General features: G+C 47.6%; 1 protein-coding gene across 3 annotated transcripts in view; it reads right to left on the minus strand.

The window, feature by feature from the left end:
* Nucleotides 1–18,988, minus strand: part of MAP3K7 (mitogen-activated protein kinase kinase kinase 7) — a 162,862-nt gene that overhangs the window by 15,914 nt on the left and 127,960 nt on the right. For all 3 annotated transcript variants that reach the window (XM_063916993.1, XM_063916992.1, XM_063916994.1), the window contains 2 exons: nucleotides 14,401–14,512; nucleotides 5,879–5,940 (listed from right to left, as the gene is read on the minus strand). In XM_063916993.1, coding sequence (XP_063773063.1) covers nucleotides 5,879–5,940; nucleotides 14,401–14,512 — 174 coding nt within the window. The remainder of the gene's footprint in view (nucleotides 1–5,878; nucleotides 5,941–14,400; nucleotides 14,513–18,988) is intronic.

Below are 18,988 nucleotides of genomic sequence, written 5' to 3' on the forward strand. Positions count from 1 at the left end.
AAATGAAGTGTGTGAAGAAGCGTGGGCTTTCCCCGATAAAAAATTGGTGATTTCAAAAAAATTACTAATGGCGTTCCCTTTCTCGCCAGAGGATAGGTCACGTTGGGAAACTCCCCCTAGGGTGGATAAAGCGCTCACACGTTTGTCAAAAAAGGTGGCACTACCGTCTCCGGATACGGCCGCCCTAAAGGAACCTGCTGATAGAAAGCAGGAGGCTATCCTAAAGTCTATATATACACACACTGGTGTTATACTGAGACCAGCTATTGCTTCAGCGTGGATGTGCAGTGCTGCTGCTGCTTGGTCAGATTCCCTGTCGAAAAATATTGACACCCTAGACAGGGACACTATATTGCTAACCGTAGAGCATATAAAAGACTCAGTCTTATACATGAGAGATGCACAGAGGGAGATCTGCCGGCTGGCATCTAGAATAAGTGCATTGTCCATTTCTGCTAGGAGAGGCTTATGAACTCGGCAGTGGACAGGGGATGCAGATTCGAAAAGGCACATGGAAGTTTTGCCTTATATGGGTGAGGAGTTATTCGGGGATGGTCTCTCAGACCTTGTTTCCACAGCAACAGCTGGGAAGTCAGCATTTTTGCCCCATGTCCCCTCACAGCCTAAGAAAGCGCCGTATTATCAGGTACAGTCCTTTCGACCCCAGAAAAACAGGCGGGGAAAAGGCGGGTCCTTTCTGTCTAGAGGCAGAGGAAAAAAGCTGCAACACACAGCAGGTTCCCAGGAACAAAAGTCCTCCCCCGCTTCTTCCAAATCCGCCGCATGACGGTGGGGCTCCACAGGCGGAGCCAGGTACGGTGGGGGGCCGCCTAAAAAATTTCAGCGATCAGTGGGTTCGCTCACGGGTGGATCCCTGGATCCTTCAAGTAGTATCTCAGGGGTACAAGCTGGAATTCGAGGCGTCTCCCCCCCGCCGTTTCCTCAAATCGGCCTTACCGACAACTCCCTCGGGCAGGGAGGCTGTGCTAGAGGCAATTCACTAGCTGTATTCCCAGCAGGTGATAGTCAAGGTACCCCTACTTCAACAAGGACGGGGTTACTATTCCACACTGTTTGTGGTACCGAAACCGGACGGTTCGGTGAGACCCATTTTAAATTTGAAATCCTTGAACACATACATAAAAAGATTCAAGTTCAAGATGGAATCGATCAGGGCGGTTATTGCAAGCCTGGACGAGGGGGATTACATGGTATCCCTGGACATCAAGGATGCTTACCTGCATGTCCCCATTTACCTTGCTCACCAGGAGTACCACAGATTTGTGGTACAGGATTGCCATTACCAATTCCAGACACTACCGTTTGGACTGTCCACGGCACCGAGGGTGTTTACCAAGGTAATGGCAGAAATGATGATACTCCTTCGAAAAAAGGGAGTTTTAATTATCCCGTACTTGGACGATCTCCTAATAAAGGCGAGGTCCAAGGAGCAGTTGCTGGTCGGAGTAGCACTATCTCGGGAAGTGCTACAACAGCATGGCTGGATTCTAAACATTCCAAAGTCACAACTGGTTCCTTCCACACGCTTACTGTTCCTGGGGATGATTCTGGACACAGAACAGAAAAAAGTGTTTCTCCCGCAGGAGAAAGCCAAGGAGCTGTCATCTCTAGTCAGAGACCTCCTGAAACCAAAACGGGTATCGGTGCATCACTGCACACGAGTCCTGGGAAAAATGGTGGCTTCATACGAAGCAATTCCATTCGGCAGGTTCCATGCAAGGACCTTCCAGTGGGACCTCTTGGACAAGTGGTCGGGATCGCATCTTCAGATGCATCGGCTGATAACCCTGTCTCCAAGGACCAGGGTGTCTCTGCTGTGGTGGCTGCAGAGTGCTCATCTTCTAGAGGGCCGCAGATTCGGCATACAGGACTGGGTCCTGGTGACCACGGATGCCAGCCTTCGAGGCTGGGGGGCAGTCACACAGGGAAGAAATTTCCAAGGACTTTGGTCAAGTCAGGAGTCGTCCCTACACATAAATATTCTGGAACTGAGGACCATTTACAATGCCCTAAGTCAGGCAAGGCCCTGCTTCAAAACCAGCCGGTACTGATCCAATCAGACAACATCACGGCAGTCGCCCATGTAAACCGACAGGGCGGCACAAGAAGCAGGATGGCGATGGCAGAAGCCACAAGGATTCTCCGATGGGCGGAAAATCACGTCTTAGCACTGTCAGCAGTGTTCATTCCGGGAGTGGACAACTGGGAAGCAGACTTCCTCAGCAGACACGACCTACACCCCGGAGAGTGGGGACTTCATCCAGAAGTCTTCAAACTGTTGGTAAACCGTTGGGAAAGGCCACAGGTGGACATGATGGCGTCCCGCCTCAACAAAAAGCTAAAAAGAGATATTGCGCCAGGTCAAGGGACCCTCAGGCAATAGCTGTGGACGCTCTAGTGACACCGTGGGTGTACCAGTCGGTTTATGTGTTCCCTCCTCTGCCTCTCATACCACAGGTACTGAGAATAATAAGGCGGCGAGGAGTAAGAACGATACTCGTGGTTCCGGATTGGCCAAGAAGAGCTTGGTACCCAGAACTTCAAGAAATGATATCAGAGGACCCATGGCCTCTACCGCTCAGACAGGATCTGCTACAGCAGGGGCCCTGTCTGTTCCAAGACTTACTGCGGCTGCGTTTGACGGCATGGCGGTTGAATTCCGGATCCTAAAGGAAAAGGGCATTCCGGAGGAAGTCATTCCTACGCTGATAAAAGCCAGGAAAGAAGTAACCGCAAACCATTATCATCGTATTTGGCGAAAATATGTTGCCTGGTGTGAGGCCAGAAAGGCCCCTACAGAGGAATTTCCGCTGGGTCGTTTTCTGCACTTCCTACAGTCGGGAGTGACTATGTGCCTAAAATTGGGTTCCATTAAGATCCAGATTTCGGCTCTGTCGATTTTCTTCCAGAAAGAACTGGCTTCACTGCCTGAAGTTCAGACTTTTGTAAAGGGAGTGCTTCATATTCAGCCCCCTTTTGTGCCTCCTGTGGCACCTTGGGATCTCAATGTGGTGTTGAGTTTCCTGAAATCACATTGGTTTGAGCCACTTAACACTGTGGATTTGAAATATCTCACGTGGAAAGTGGTCATGTTATTGGCCTTGGCTTCGGCCAGGCGGGTGTCAGAATTGGCGGCTTTGTCATGTAAAAGCCCTTATCTGATTTTCCATATGGATAGGGCAGAATTGAGGACTCATCCCCAGTTTCTCCCTAAGGTGGTATCTGCTTTTCACTTGAACCAACCTATTGTAGTGCTTGCGGCTACTAGGGACTTGGAAGATTCCAAGTTACTGGATGTAGTCAGGGCCTTGAAAATGTATGTTTCCAGGACGGCGGGAGTCAGGAAGACTGACTCGCTTTTTATCCTGTATGCACCCAACAAAATAGGTGCGCCTGCTTCTAAGCAGACTATTGCTCGCTGGATTTGTAGCACAATTCAGCTGGCGCATTCTGCGGCTGGATTGCCGCATCCTAAATCAGTAAAAGCCCATTCCACAAGGAAGGTGGGCTCATCTTGGGCGGCTGCCCGAGGGGTCTCGGCTTTACAACTTTGCCGAGCTGCTACTTGGTCAGGGGCAAACACGTTTGCAAAATTCTACAAATTTGATACCCTGGCTGAGGAGGACCTTGAGTTCTCTCATTCGGTGCTGCAGAGTCATCCGCACTCTCCCGCCCGTTTGGGAGCTTTGGTATAATCCCCATGGTCCTTACGGAGTCCCCAGCATCCACTAGGACGTCAGAGAAAATAAGAATTTACTCACCGGTAATTCTATTTCTCGTAGTCCGTAGTGGATGCTGGGCGCCCATCCCAAGTGTGGATTGTCTGCAATACTTGTATATAGTTATTGCCTAACTAACTATCTGTTGAGAGGCTCAGTTATATTTCATACTGTTAACTGGGTATAGTATCACGAGTTATACGGTGTGATTGGTGTGGCTGGTATGAGTCTTACCCGGGATTCAAAATCCTTCCTTATTGTGTCAGCTCTTCCGGGCACAGTATCCTAACTGAGGTCTGGAGGAGGGGCATAGAGGGAGGAGCCAGTGCACACCAGATAGTACCAAATCTTTCTTATAGAGTGCCCAGTCTCCTGCGGAGCCCGTCTATTCCCCATGGTCCTTACGGAGTCCCCAGCATCCACTACGGACTACGAGAAATAGAATTACCGGTGAGTAAATTCTTATTTTATAGCTACAATCATGTACTGAATGCTCTTTGCCAGTTGTGGATCTAATCTGGCATCACTATAGTCGACACTGGAGTCAGTGTCCGTGTTGGTATCCGTGTCTGCCAGCTGGGCAAATGAAAGTTCTTGTGACCCCGAAGGGGTCTGGACTTGAAACAACACATCCCCTATGGATTTCTTCCAAGCCTGGTTCTGAGACTCAGATTTATCCAATCTTTTATTAATCAGAGCCACATTTGCATTCAAAGCACTCTCAACGTTCACCCAATCCGGTGTCGGCGGCGCCGACAGGGTCACTCCCACAGCCTTTTGTGTCCCCAACACAGTCTCCTCCTGGGAGGAGCACTCCGCCTCAGACATGCCGACACACGTGCACCCACCACACGCAGATACACTGGGCCTATAGGGGACAGACCTACAGCAAAGCCTGTCAGAGAGAGACAGAGGGAGATATAGCCAGACCACACCCCAGCGCCCAAAACCTGGTCTGAACACTACAGATGATGTCCCAGACCTGCCGCGCTTTTATAAATTAGTATAATGCACCAAAATCGTTGTGCCCTCCCCACCCCCCGTTTTCCACCCTGTTACTTGTTACAGCAGTGTGAGGAAGGACCAGCATCTCTGCTGCATGTGGAGAGAAATGGCGCCGGGCTGTGTGCTGTGAGGGCTAAGCCCCGCCCCCTTACTGGCGCGCTTCAGTCCCGCTCATTTTTGAACTTTTTTACACTGGCGGGGGTCCGGACAGTGCCCAGGCACCTTGTCCGCTGCTGCCAGATAGATAAATAAGGTTTATATGCTGCCCAGGGCGCCCCCCCACCCCGCGCCCTGCAGTGCTGTTGTGCGTGGGAGCATGGCGCGAAGCGCGGCCGCTGTGCGGTACATCAAAGCAGTCACTGAAGCCTCAGGAGCTAATGGGTGTCCTGTAGCCTAAGAAGCAGATCCTTTAAACTCACAGAAGTAGGTCTGACTTCTCTCCCCTAAGTCCCACGAAGCAGGGAGACTGTTGCCAGCAGTGCTCCCTGGAAATAAAAAAACTAACAGTCTTTTCAGAGAAACTCAGTAGAGCTCCTCAGTGTGCATCCAGTCTGCCTGGGCACAGATTCTAAACTGGAGTCTGGAGGAGGGGCATAGAGGGAGGAGCCAGCTCACACCCCTTTGAAAGTCTTAAAGTACCCATGTCTCCTGTGGATCCCGTCTATACCCCATGGTTCTTGAAGTGTCCCCAGTATCTTCTAGGACGTATGAGAAATAAAAAAAAGTTTAAAATATTTAGTACTGCGAAACTGAAAATAAATGAAGTTGATGTTCTGCTCTAAGTTTAGTAGATTCTGAATTACCTATTGCTGATTTTGTTTTATCATCACAACTCCCAGTTTGTTGTAACATTTAGAAAACATACAGTATGGTATTATTGTCTGTAAGGTGCCACACCTAAATACATCAATGAAATAGGGAAGGTGAAGGGCTCTAAGCCAGCCCCACCAACAAACAAAAAACAAAATCCGGTAATGTATGGAAGCAAATGACAATTGACAACTTGCTCCCAAATGCGGAAGACAGGAAGAAAAATAGTAACCTCTATGGATACATTGAGTCATAGGTAGTGTGTGGGTATATATGTAGAGACGGTATTGAGGTAGAGTAATAAAATAATTAGTTATACTGACCTGTAACTGATGATCCAGGGTAAGGTATGCCATTGGTATAGAGTTATCTGATCCATTTGTATCTGAAATAAAAACTAGTTAATTTGAGTACATAAAAATTAAAAAATAAGAATTTACTTACCGATAATTCTATTTCTCGGAGTCCGTAGTGGATGCTGGGGTTCCTGAAAGGACCATGGGGGAATAGCGGCTCCGCAGGAGACAGGGCACAAAAAGTAAAGCTTTAGGATCAGGTGGTGTGCACTGGCTCCTCCCCCTATGACCCTCCTCCAAGCCTCAGTTAGGATACTGTGCCCGGACGAGCGTACACAATAAGGAAGGATTTATGAATCCCGGGTAAGACTCATACCAGCCACACCAATCACACTGTAAAACCTGTGATCTGAACCCAGTTAACAGTATGATAACAGCGGAGCCTCTGAAAGATGGCTCACAACAATAATAACCCGATTTTTGTAACTATGTACAAGTATTGCAGATAATCCGCACTTGGGATGGGCGCCCAGCATCCACTACGGACTCCGAGAAATAGAATTATCGGTAAGTAAATTCTTATTTTCTCTATCGTCCTAGTGGATGCTGGGGTTCCTGAAAGGACCATGGGGATTATACCAAAGCTCCCAAACGGGCGGGAGAGTGCGGATGACTCTGCAGCACCGAATGAGAGAACTCCAGGTCCTCCTTAGCCAGGTTATCAAATTTGTAGGATTTTACAAACGTGTTTGCCCCTGACTAAATAGCCGCTCGGCAAAGTTGTAAAGCCGAGACCCCTCGGGCAGCCGCCCAAGATGAGCCCACCTTCCTTGTGGAATGGGCATTTACATATTTTGGCTGTGGCAGGCCTGCCACAGAATGTGCAAGCTGAATTGTATTACACATCCAACTAGCAAAAGTCTGCTTAGAAGCAAGAGCACCCAGTTTGTTGGGTGCATACAGGATAACAGCAAGTCAGTTTTCCTGACTCCAGCCGTCCTGGAACCTATATTTTCAGGGCCCTGACCACATCTAGCAACTTGGAGTCCTCCAAGTCCCTAGTAGGCGCAAGACACCACAATAAGCTGGTTCAGGTGAAACACTGACACCACCTTAGGGAGAGAACTGGGGACGAGTCCGCAGCTCTGCCCTGTCCGAATGGACAAACAGATATGGGCTTTTTTGAGAAAAAAAACCACCAATTTGACACTCGCCTGGTCCAGGCCAGGTCCAAGAGCATGTTCACTTTTCATGTGAGATGCTTCAAATCCACAGATTTGACTGGTTTTAAACCAATGTGTTTTGAGGAATCCCAGAACTACGTTGAGATCCCACAGTGCCACTGGAGGCACAAAAGGGGGTTGTATATGCAATACTCCCTTGACAAACTTCTGGACTTCAGGAACTGAAGCCAATTCTTTCTGGAAGAAAAATCGACAGGGCCGAAATTTGAACCTTAATGGACCCCAATTTGAGGCCCATAGACACTCCTGTTTGCAGGAAATGCAGGAATCGACCGAGTTGAAATTTCTTCGTGGGGCCTTCCTGGCCTCACACCACGCAACATATTTTCGCCACATGTGGTGATAATGTTGTGCGGTCACCTCCTTTCTGGCTTTGACCAGGGTAGGAATGACCTCTTCCTGAATGCCTTTTCCCTTAGGATCCGGCGTTCCACCGCCATGCCGTCAAACGCAGCTGCGGTAAGTCTTGGAACAGACATGGTACTTGCTGAAACAAGTCCCTTCTTAGCGGCAGAGGCCATAAGTCCTCTGTGAGCATCTCTTGAAGTTCCGGGTACCAAGTCCTTCTTGGCCAATCCGGAGCCATGAGTATAGTTCTTACTCCTCTACGTCTTATAATTCTCAGTACCTTAGGTATGAAAAGCAGAGGATGGAACACATACACCGACTGGTACACCCACGGTGTTACCAGAACGTCCACAGCTATTGCCCGAGGGTCTCTTAACCTGGCGCAATACCTGTCCCGTTTTTTGTTCAGACGGGACGCCATCATGTCCACCTTTGGTAATTCCCAACGGTTTACAATCATGTGGAAAACTACGCCATGAAGTTCCCACTCTGCCGGGTGGAGGTCGTGCCTACTGAGGAAGTCTGCTTCCCAGTTTCCATTCCCGGAATGAAACACTGCTGACAGTGCTATCACATGATTTTCCGCCCAGCGAAAAGTCCTTGCAGTTTTTGCCACTGCCCTCCTGCTTCTTGTGCCGCCCTGTCTATTTACGTGGGCGACTGCCGTGATGTTTTATCCCACTGGATCAATACCGGCTGACCTTGAAGCAGAGGTCTTGCTAAGCTTAGAGCATTATAAATTTACCCTTAGCTATATTTATGTGGAGAAAAGTCTCCAGACTTGATCACACTCCCTGGAAATTTTTTCCTTGTGTGACTGCTCCCCAGCCTCTCGGGCTGGCCTCCGTGGTCACCAACATCCAAAACTGAATGCCGAATCTGCGGCCCTCTAGAAGATGAGCACTCTGTAACCACCACAGGAGAGACACCCTTGTCCTTGGATATAGGGTTATCCGCTGATGCATCTGAAGATGCGATCCGGACCATTTGTCCAGCAGATCCCACTGAAAAGTTCTTGCATGAAATCTGCCGACTGGAATTGCTTCGAAGGAAGTCACCATTTTTTTTACCATGGCCCCTGTGCAATGATGCACTGATTTTAGGAGGTTCCTGACTAGCTCGGATAACTCCCTGGCTTTCTCTTCCGGGAGAAACACCTTTTTCTGGACTGTGTCCAGAATCATCCCTAAGCACAGGAGACTTGTTGTCGGGATCAGCTGCGATTTTGGAATATTTAGAATCCACCCCTGCTGTTGTAACAGTATCCGAGATAGTGCTACTCCGACCTCCAACTGTTCCCTGGACTTTGCCCTTATCAGGAGATCGTCCAAGTAAGGGATAATTAAGACGCCTTTTCTTCGAAGAAGAACCATCATTTCGGCCATTACCTTGGTAAAGACACGGGGTGCCGTGGACAATCCAAACGGCAGCGTCTGAAACTGATAGTGACAGTTCTGTACCACGAACCTGAGGTACCCTTAGTGATAAGGGCAAATTTGGGACATGGAGGTAAGCATCCCTGATGTCTCGGGACACCATATAGTCCCCTTCTTCCCGGTTCGTTATCACTGCTCTGAGTGACTCCATCTTGATTTGAACCTTTGTAAGTGTTCAAATTTTTTTAGATTTAGAATAGGTCTCACCTAGCCTTCTGGCTTCAGTACCACAATATAGTGTGGAATAATACCCCTTTTCTTGTTGTAGGAGGGGTAATTTAATTATCACCTGCTGGGAATACAGCTCGTGAATTGTTTCCCATACTGCCTCCTTGTCGGAGGGAGACCTTGGTAAAGCAGACTTCAGGAGCCTGCGCAGGGGAAACGTCTCGACATTCCAATCTGTACCCCTGGGGTACTACTTGTAGGATCCAGGGGTCCTGTACGGTCTCAGCGTCATGCTGAGAGCTTGTCAGAAGCGGTGGAACGCTTCTGTTCCTGGGAATGGGCTGCCTGCTGCAGTCTTCTTCCCTTTCCTCTATCCCTGGGCAGATATGACTCTTATAGGGACGAAAGGACTGAAGCTGAAAAGACGGTGTCTTTTTCTGCAGAGATGTGACTTAGGGTAAAAAGCGGTGGATTTTCCAGCAGTTGCCGTGGCCACCAGGTCCGATGGACCGACCCCAAATAACTCCTCTTCCTTTATACGGCAATACACCTTTGTGCCGTTTGGAATCTGCATCACCTGACCACTGTCGTGTCCATAAACATCTTCTGGCAGATATGGACATCGCACTTACTCTTGATGCCAGAGTGCAAATATCCCTCTGTGCATCTCGCATATATAGAAATGCATCCTTTAAATGCTCTATAGTCAATAAAATACTGTCCCTGTCAAGGGTATCAATATTTTTAGTCAGGGAATCCGACCAAGCCACCCCAGCTCTGCACATCCAGGCTGAGGCGATCGCTGGTCGCAGTATAACACCAGTATGTGTGTATATACTTTTTATGATATTTTCCAGCCTCCTGTCAGCTGGCTCCTTGAGGACGGCCCTATCTATAGACGGTACCGCCACTTGTTCTGATAAGCGTGTGAGCGCCTTATCCACCCTAAGGGGTGTTTCCCAACGCGCCCTAACTTCTGGCGGGAAAGGGTATACCGCCCATATTTTCTATCGGGGGGAACCCACGCATCATCACACACTTCATTTAATTTATCTGATTCAGGAAAAACTACGGTAGTTTTTTCACATCCCACATAATACCCTCTTTTGTGGTACTTGTAGTATCAGAAATATGTAACACCTCCTTCATTGCCCTTAACGTGTGGCCCTAATAAGGAATACGTTTGTTTATTCACCGTCGACACTGGATTCAGTGTCCCTGTCTGTGTCGACCGACTAAAGTAAACGGGCGTTTTAAAACCCCTGACGGTGTTTTTGAGACGTCTGGACCGGTACTAATTGTTTGTCGGCCGTCTCATGTCGTCAACCGACCTTGCTGCGTGTTGACATTATCACGTAATTCCCTAAATAAGCCATCCATTCCGGTGTCGACTCCCTAGAGAGTGACATCACCATTACAGGCAATTGCTCCGCCTCCTCACCAACATCGTCCTCATACATGTCGACACACACGTACCGACACACAGCACACACACAGGGAATGCTCTGATAGAGGACAGGACCTACTAGCCCTTTGGAGAGACAGAGGGAGAGTTTGCCAGCACACACCAAAAACGCTATAATTATATAGGGACAACCTTATATAAGTGTTTTCCCTTATAGCATCTTTTTTATATATTTCTAACGCCAAATTAGTGCCCCCCCTCTCTGTTTTAACCCTGTTTCTGTAGTGCAGTGCAGGGGAGAGCCTGGGAGCCTTCCCTCCAGCCTTTCTGTGAGGGAAAATGGCGCTGTGTGCTGAGGAGATAGGCCCCGCCCCTTTTTCGGCGGCCTCGTCTCCCGCTCTTAACGGATTCTGGCAGGGGTTAAATATCTCCATATAGCCCCCGGAGGCTATATGTGAGGTATTTTTAGCCAAAAATAGGTTTTCATTGCCTCCCAGGGCGCCCCCCTTCCAGCGCCCTGCACCCTCAGTGACTGCCGTGTGAAGTGTGCTGAGAGGAAATGGTGCACAGCTGCAGTGCTGTGCGCTACCTTAAGAAGACTGAGGAGTCTTCATGCCGCCGATTCTGGACCTTCTTCTTGTTTCAGCATCTGCAAGGGGGCCGGCGGCGAGGCTCCGGTGACCATCCAGGCTGTACCTGTGATCGTCCCTCTGGAGCTAATGTCCAGTAGCCAAAGAAGCCAATCCATCCTGCACGCAGGTGAGTTCACTTCTTCTCCCCTAAGTCCCTCGTTGCAGTGATCCTGTTGCCAGCAGGACTCACTGTAAAATAAAAAACCTAAGCTAAACTTTTCTAAGCAGCTCTTTAGGAGAGCCACCTAGATTGCACCCTTCTCGGCCGGGCACAAAAATCTAACTGGGGCTTGGAGGAGGGTCATAGGGGGAGGAGCCAGTGCACACCACCTGATCCTAAAGCTTTACTTTTTGTGCCCTGTCTCCTGCGGAGCCGCTATTCCCCCATGGTCCTTTCAGGAACCCCAGCATCCACTAGGACGATAGAGAAAATAGATTTTACATTTGAAAAACTGGTCAAAAGTTCATTACATGAACGGAGGCATTCAGTAGGAGGGGTGGGGGAGGCCGATGTTGCCGGAAACGGGGGCATGTAGATCCCGTTTTTCGGGAGTGGTGAGGCCAAGGACTGCGTCGTGAGATGCAGGTTCCTTGGTCCCACAAGCCTCCAAGCGTAGGCCAGCCCGAGTAAGCTGAAGCCAGGCTGCGACACGGTAGCAACGCAGGGATCGCAAATGCAGCAGGGAGGTGTTCAACACCTCCTCCTGCATTTACATTGCTAAGGATCGCATTTGCAAAGCTGCTTTACAAATGCGATCCATGCTAAATTAGCCCTACAGTGAGCACTGTGTGTGTTCCTTTTCCTTTCTGGGGACTGTAGCAAAAAGAACATGATGTTGAAACGTGTGAACAGGAAATATTGTCAATCTTTTGCCTGCACTTCACCTATCATAGGTGAGCGTAAACTCAAACTCTTTTCACATTAGGTACATTCAGTGAACACGATTACTTTTATCAATAATTATATATATTTTCCTTCTGCGCAGGATTGCCCTTTGCTTGAGGTGGATACCGTGTGGAACCTTCTTCAACCTGCTGGCATTTATGGAACCACAACACGAGGTTATTCATTTCATACTACTTAGGATTCTGCAGTTACTATATAGCTACAGTTATATCCTTAATGAACACAAAACAAAAACACTACGTGGCACACAAGGCAGAGCTTCAACCAACCATTAACTACAAAGTGGTTTGTAATCTCAGATGCAACTCTTTATGAAGTTGTTGGTTTTTTTTTTTTAATATCCAACACGCACTCCAAGATTCGGACAGCTTTACCAATGATTCTCACACAGAGTTGAAATTTGGTGAAGTGCTAAGCATACGTTGCGTGAACTCACAGGCTCAGAAAATAGGCACTCACAAGTACAGTGAATGCAGAGTCACAAGCATTTTGATTGCATCTACATTTAAAACCGGAGAGGTGGAATGGGGGTGTGGATTATTAGATCTACACTAAAAAGGTCTACAGTCAATAGGTCTACCACTAATGGTAGACATGCATTAGGTCGTCAGGGTCAAAAGGTCCACACAAAAAAGGTAGACAATTTTTTTTTGAGGTGGGGGAAGGGGGGGGGGGGTTTGGGCACTTTCCTGCCACAAGCAAGCCCCATCAGTGTACCACGTCCCCTCGCCATGCTTCGGGTAAGGTGCCTCACTCCACTACCACAGTACTTGGCACAGATTACTATTCCCAATCGTAGTCCATGTGGATGGTAAAGTATGAATAAGTTGAACCCCCCCCCACAAAATACAACAACTTGTGTCTACCATATGTGTGTCGATCTTTTGACCCTGTCGACCTAATGCATGTCTACCATTAATGGTAGACCTGTTTACTGTAGACCTTTTTAGTGTAGATCTATGGTCCGGATACCGTGAAGAGGTGCTATCGCGTAGGCAAAGTTTACACAAAGCCCATGCAGACCTGTATGTAAGCAAATATATACCTTTTTGTACAAGTATGTTTTACACCTAGTATAATGAGGGTGCAAGTACTGTACCTACTTATTATGATGAACTGTACCAAACCAAGTGCATATGGATAGCATGTGTGGTATAGTGGCTAGCATTACTGAATCACAGCACAGTGGCCTTGTGTTTGATTTCCAGTAAGGCCATATCTGTGTGGAGTGTTTATGTTCTCCAATGTTTGCAGAGTTTCCTACAGGTGCTCTGGGCTCCTCATATAATCAAAAAACATACTGGTGTGTGTGTGTAGTAGGAAATATAGAATGTAAGCTCCATTGGGGCAGGGACTAATGTGAATGACCAAACATTCTCTGTAAAAGGCTGCAGAATGTGTGTGCACTGTACAAATAACTGGTAATAAATAAGCTATACACACAGATTGGCCAGACCTTGAGATGCATACAGCTCTGCATATAGGCAAATATAAACTTTTTTCTATGAATACTTCTTTTGCGTGGTGTACACTTGATATTCTCCCATCACTGCATAAGGCCATTTTCAGCTATAGCAGTGGTTCCCAAATGTTTTTAAAGCACGGCGCCCTAGAGATTCAGAATTTTTTTTTATCACAGCACCCCTAGGCCAAAAGTTTCTTACTGAGAAATTTTGAAAAAAATTGTTAACTTAAGTAAATGGTGTTTATATGTCATCCTTAGGTTCAATTATGTGGTGAGGGACAAGATTTGCTTCTGTTTGTCCACAAGTTTTATTTTTGGCAGCCACCAGCACTAGTTTTTCTATTACAATGACCATATAGAATTTGAATTGGTATTGGAACACCAATCCATGGCACCCCTGCAAATGTCCCAAGGCAGCCCAGGGTGCCTGGGCAAACAGTTTGGGAACCACTGAGCTACGGGAATTCTCATGTAATTTTTCTAATTGCTGAAGAAAGTAAAAGCACTGTTATAGCCAACGAGTTCTCTGTGAGACAGACTGCCACAATCAAATCTTATACTTCACTGCTGCAGGTAGCATGTACAAGTCTACTCCCCCTGGCGTTTACATATTCACTGCTGTCTAAGCAAAATAGTGCTCACACACTGTTTTACAGACAAGGTAAAAAGTACGCTGAGAATGTGCACGTCAGGCACTTGGAAATGCTGCGACTTTTCGTCCCGTCAACCACAGTGCTCTAAAGTGATGATATGCTCAGACACTGGTCACTCCCCACCCTACATCCCTAAGAAAAATTTTAAATAAATTATTTTTATATTAATAGGAGGGTTCCGTTACATTTAATATCACCATGAAAAGCTCCTTAGGGGGGAACCCCCCCCCCCCCCCCCCAACAGATTTAGCTTCACTAGTAAAACAAGAAATAATGATGGTAAATTGCTACCTGAATCATCAGGACCCCATGGAATAACACGTGGCGGCTTGTCAGGGGTTGGTCCTGAGGTAGTTATCATCCTCACGCTAGGACTAGAGGATCTGCTGCTACTTCTACTCTCCTATAAACCAGCAAAGAGATGGGGAAGAAAACAAAAGGAACACATTAACAATGCTAATCATTACATACCATTGGAAATGACAAGGATGGTGTAAAGGAACTATGAAACAGGAAATCAGATCGCTGTTTGTATGTGGAGGGTGAAATGACAGAGGTGATATGAAGCAGGGAGACATCTAAACATGCTAGGGTGGGATGGTTGAAAAAATCAAACAAAATCAAACAAAAAAAGCAATAAATGAACAGTGACAGCAGCTAAAAGTGACAGGCGTTAAGTGTTTGTTCCAGATTATTCCAAAAAACATGTGGATCTACAGTACTTTTACAAAGAGAAATAAATACATTAAAACTGGACCATGAAAATGTAACTGTGTTTTTCCTAATTTCTACCGCAGACTCTCTCTCATTCTGATATATATATATCTCTCTCATATCTCTCTCTCTCTCATATATATATATCTCTCTCATATATATCTCAGAAATAGATAGAGATATATATAAATATATATGTATATGTATCTACATATCTATCTATATATATGTAGCCGGCACTCCTTGCTTCCTTCAGTTAAAAATAAGAATTTACTTACCGATAATTCTATTTCTCGGAGTCCGTAGTGGATGCTGGGGTTCCTGAAAGGACCATGGGGAATAGCGGCTCCGCAGGAGACAGGGCACAAAAGTAAAGCTTTTACAGGTCAGGTGGTGTGTACTGGCTCCTCCCCCTATGACCCTCCTCCAGACTCCAGTTAGGTACTGTGCCCGGACGAGCGTACACAATAAGGGAGGATTTTGAATCCCGGGTAAGACTCATACCAGCCACACCAATCACACCGTACAACTTGTGATCTAAACCCAGTTAACAGTATGATAACAGAGGAGCCTCTGAAAGATGGCTTCCTAAACAATAACCCGAATTAGTTAACAATAACTATGTACAAGTATTGCAGATAATCCGCACTTGGGATGGGCGCCCAGCATCCACTACGGACTCCGAGAAATAGAATTATCGGTAAGTAAATTCTTATTTTCTCTATCGTCCTAAGTGGATGCTGGGGTTCCTGAAAGGACCATGGGGATTATACCAAAGCTCCCAAACGGGCGGGAGAGTGCGGATGACTCTGCAGCACCGAATGAGAGAACTCCAGGTCCTCCTTTGCCAGGGTATCAAATTTGTAAAAATTTACAAACGTGTTCTCCCCTGACCACGTAGCTGCTCGGCAGAGTTGTAATGCCGAGACCCCTCGGGCAGCCGCCCAAGATGAGCCCACCTTCCTTGCGGAATGGGCCTTAACAGATTTAGGCTGTGGCAGGCCTGCCACAGAATGTACAAGTTGAATTTTGTTACAAAACCAACGAGCAATCGACTGCTTAGAAGCAGGTGCACCCAACTTGTTGGGTGCATACAGTATAAACAGCGAGTCAGATTTTCTGACTCCAGCCGTCCTTTAAATGTATATTTTTAAGGCTCTGACAACGTCCAACAACTTGGAGTCCTTCAAGTCGTCTGTAGCCGCAGGCACTACAATAGGCTGGTTCAGGTGAAACGCTGATACCACCTTAGGGAGAAAATGCGGACGCGTCCGCAGCTCTGCCCTATGTCGAATGGAAAATTAAATAAGGGCTTTTATAAGACAAAGCCGCCAGTTCAGATACTCTCCCGGCCGAAGCCAGGGCCAGTAACATAGTCACTTTCCATGTGAGATATTTCAAATCCACATTCTTTAGTGGTTCAAACCAATTGGATTTGAGGAAATCTAAAACTACATTTAGATCCCACGGTGCCACCTTAGGCACCACAGGAGGCTGTATATGCAGTACTCCTTTGATAAAAATCTGGACCTCAGGGACTGAGGCCAATTCTTTGTGGAAGAATATTGATAGGGCCGAAATTTGAACCTTAATAGATCCCAATTTGAGACCCATAGACAATCCTGATTGCAGGAAAAGTAGGAAAACGACCCAGTTGAAATTCCTCCATCGGAGCACTCCGCTGCTCGCACCACGCAACATATTTTCGCCAAATACGGCGATAATGCTTCGCGGTGACTTCCTTCCTTGCCTTTATCAAGGTAGGAATGACTTCTTCTGGAATGCCTTTTCCTTTTAGGATCTGGCATTCAACGCCATGCCGTCAAACGCAGCCGCGGTAAGTCTTGAAAAAGACAAGGACCCTGCTGAAGCAGGTCCCTTCTCAGAAGTAGAGGCCACGGATCGTCCGTGACCATCTCTTGAAGTTCCGGGTACCAAGTCCTTCTTGGCCAATCCGGAGCCACTAGTCTTACTCCTCTTTGCCGTATAATCCTCAATACCTTTGGTATGAGAGGCAGAGGAGGAAACACATATACCGACTGGTACACCCAAGGTGTTACCAGCGCGTCCACTATTGCCTGCGGATCTCTTGACCTGGCGCAATACCTGTCCAGTGTTTTGTTGAGGCGAGACGCCATCATGTCCACCATTGGTTTTACCCAACGGTTTAATAGCATGTGGAAAACTTCTGGATGAAGTCCCCACTCTCCCGGGTGAAGGTCGTGTCTGCTGAGGAAGTCTGCTTCCCAGTTGTCCACGCCCGGGATGAATACTGCTGACAGTGCTATCACGTGATTCTCCGCCCAGCGAAGGATCCTGGCAGCTTCTGCCATTGCCCTCCTGCTTCTTGTGCCGCCCTGTCTGTTTACATGGGCGACTGCCGTGATGTTGTCCGACTGGATCAACACCGGTCTTCCTTGAAGCAGAGGTTCCGCCTGGCTTAGAGCATTGTAGATTGCTCTTAGTTCCAGAATGCTTATGTGAAGAGACTTTTTCAGGCTCGACCACACTCCCTGGAAATTTCTTCCCTGTGTGACTGCTCCCCAGCCTCTCAGGCTGGCATCCGTGGTCACCAGGATCCAATCCTGTATGCCGAATCTGCGGCCCTCCAATAGATGAGCCTCCTGCAACCACCACAGAAGGGATACCCTTGTCCTCGGCGACAGGGTTATCCGCAGGTGCATCTGACGATGCGACCCTGACCATTTGTCCAACAGATCCCTTTGCATGGAATCTGCCGAAAGGGATTGCTTCGTAAGAAGCTACCATTTTTTCCCAGGACTCTTGTGCATTGATGTACAGACACCTTTCCTGGTTTTAGGAGGTTCCTGACCAGGTCAGATAACTCCTTGGCTTTTTCTTCGGGAAGAAAAACCTTTTTCTGAACTGTGTCCAGAATCATCCCCAGGAACAGCAGACGAGTTGTCGGCATTAATTGGGATTTTGGAATATTCAGAATCCATCCGTGCTGCTTTAGCACCTCTTGAGATAGTGCTAAACCCATCTCTAGCTGTTCTCTGGACCTTGCCCTTATTAGGAGATCGTCCAAGTATGGGATAATTAATACGCCTTTTCTTCGAAGAAGAAATATTATCTCGGCCATTACCTTTGTAAAGACCCGAGGTGCCGTGGACAAACCAAACGGCAGCGTCTGAAACTGATAGTGACAGTTTTGTACAACGAACCTGAGGTACCCCTGGTGTGAGGGGTAATTGGAACGTGGAGATACGCATCCTTGATGTCCAAGGATACCATAAAGTCCCCTTCTTCCAGGTTCGCTATCACTGCTCTGAGTGACTCCATCTTGAACTTGAACTTCTTTATGTATAGGTTCAAGGACTTCAGATTTAGAATAGGCCTTACCGAGCCATCCGGCTTCGGTACCACAAATAGAGTGGAATAATACCCCTTCCCTTGTTGTAGAAGAGGTACCTTGACTATCACCTGCTGAGAATACAGCTTGTGAATGGCTTCCAAAACCGTCTCCCTTTCTGAGGGGGACGTTGGTAAAGCAGACTTCAGGAAACGGCGAGGTGGCTCTGTCTCTAATTTCAACCTGTACCCCTGAGATATTATCTGCAGGATCCAGGGATTTACCTGCGAGTGAGCCCACTGCGCGCTGTAATTTTTGAGACGACCGCCTACCGCCCCCGAGTCCGCTTGCGAAGCCCCAGCGTCATGCTGAGGCTTTTGTAGAAGCCGGGGAGGGCTTCTGTTCCTGGGAAGGAGCTGCCTGTTGCTGTCTCTTCCCTCGTCCTCTGCCTCGTGGCAGATATGAATAGCCCTTTGCTCTCTTATTTTTAAAGGAACGAAAGGGCTGCGGTTGAAAGGTCGGTGCCTTTTTCTGTTGGGGAGTGACTTGAGGTAGAAAGGTGGATTTCCCGGCCGTAGCCGTGGCCACCAAATCCGATAGACCGACCTCAAATAACTCCTCTACGCATCGCCTGTCCACTGTCGTGTCCATAAAGCTCTTCTGGCCGAAATGGACATAGCACTTACCCGTGATGCCAGTGTGCAGATATCTCTCTGTGCATCACGCATATAAAGAAATGCATCCTTTATTTGTTCTAACGACAGTAAAATATTGTCCCTGTCCAGGGTATCAATATTTTTGATCAGGGACTCTGACCAAACTACCCCAGCACTGCACATCCAGGCAGTCGCA

Source organism: Pseudophryne corroboree, chromosome 4 (genome assembly GCF_028390025.1).
Source record: "Pseudophryne corroboree isolate aPseCor3 chromosome 4, aPseCor3.hap2, whole genome shotgun sequence".
In the NCBI taxonomy this organism is placed as follows: Eukaryota; Metazoa; Chordata; class Amphibia; order Anura; family Myobatrachidae; genus Pseudophryne; species Pseudophryne corroboree.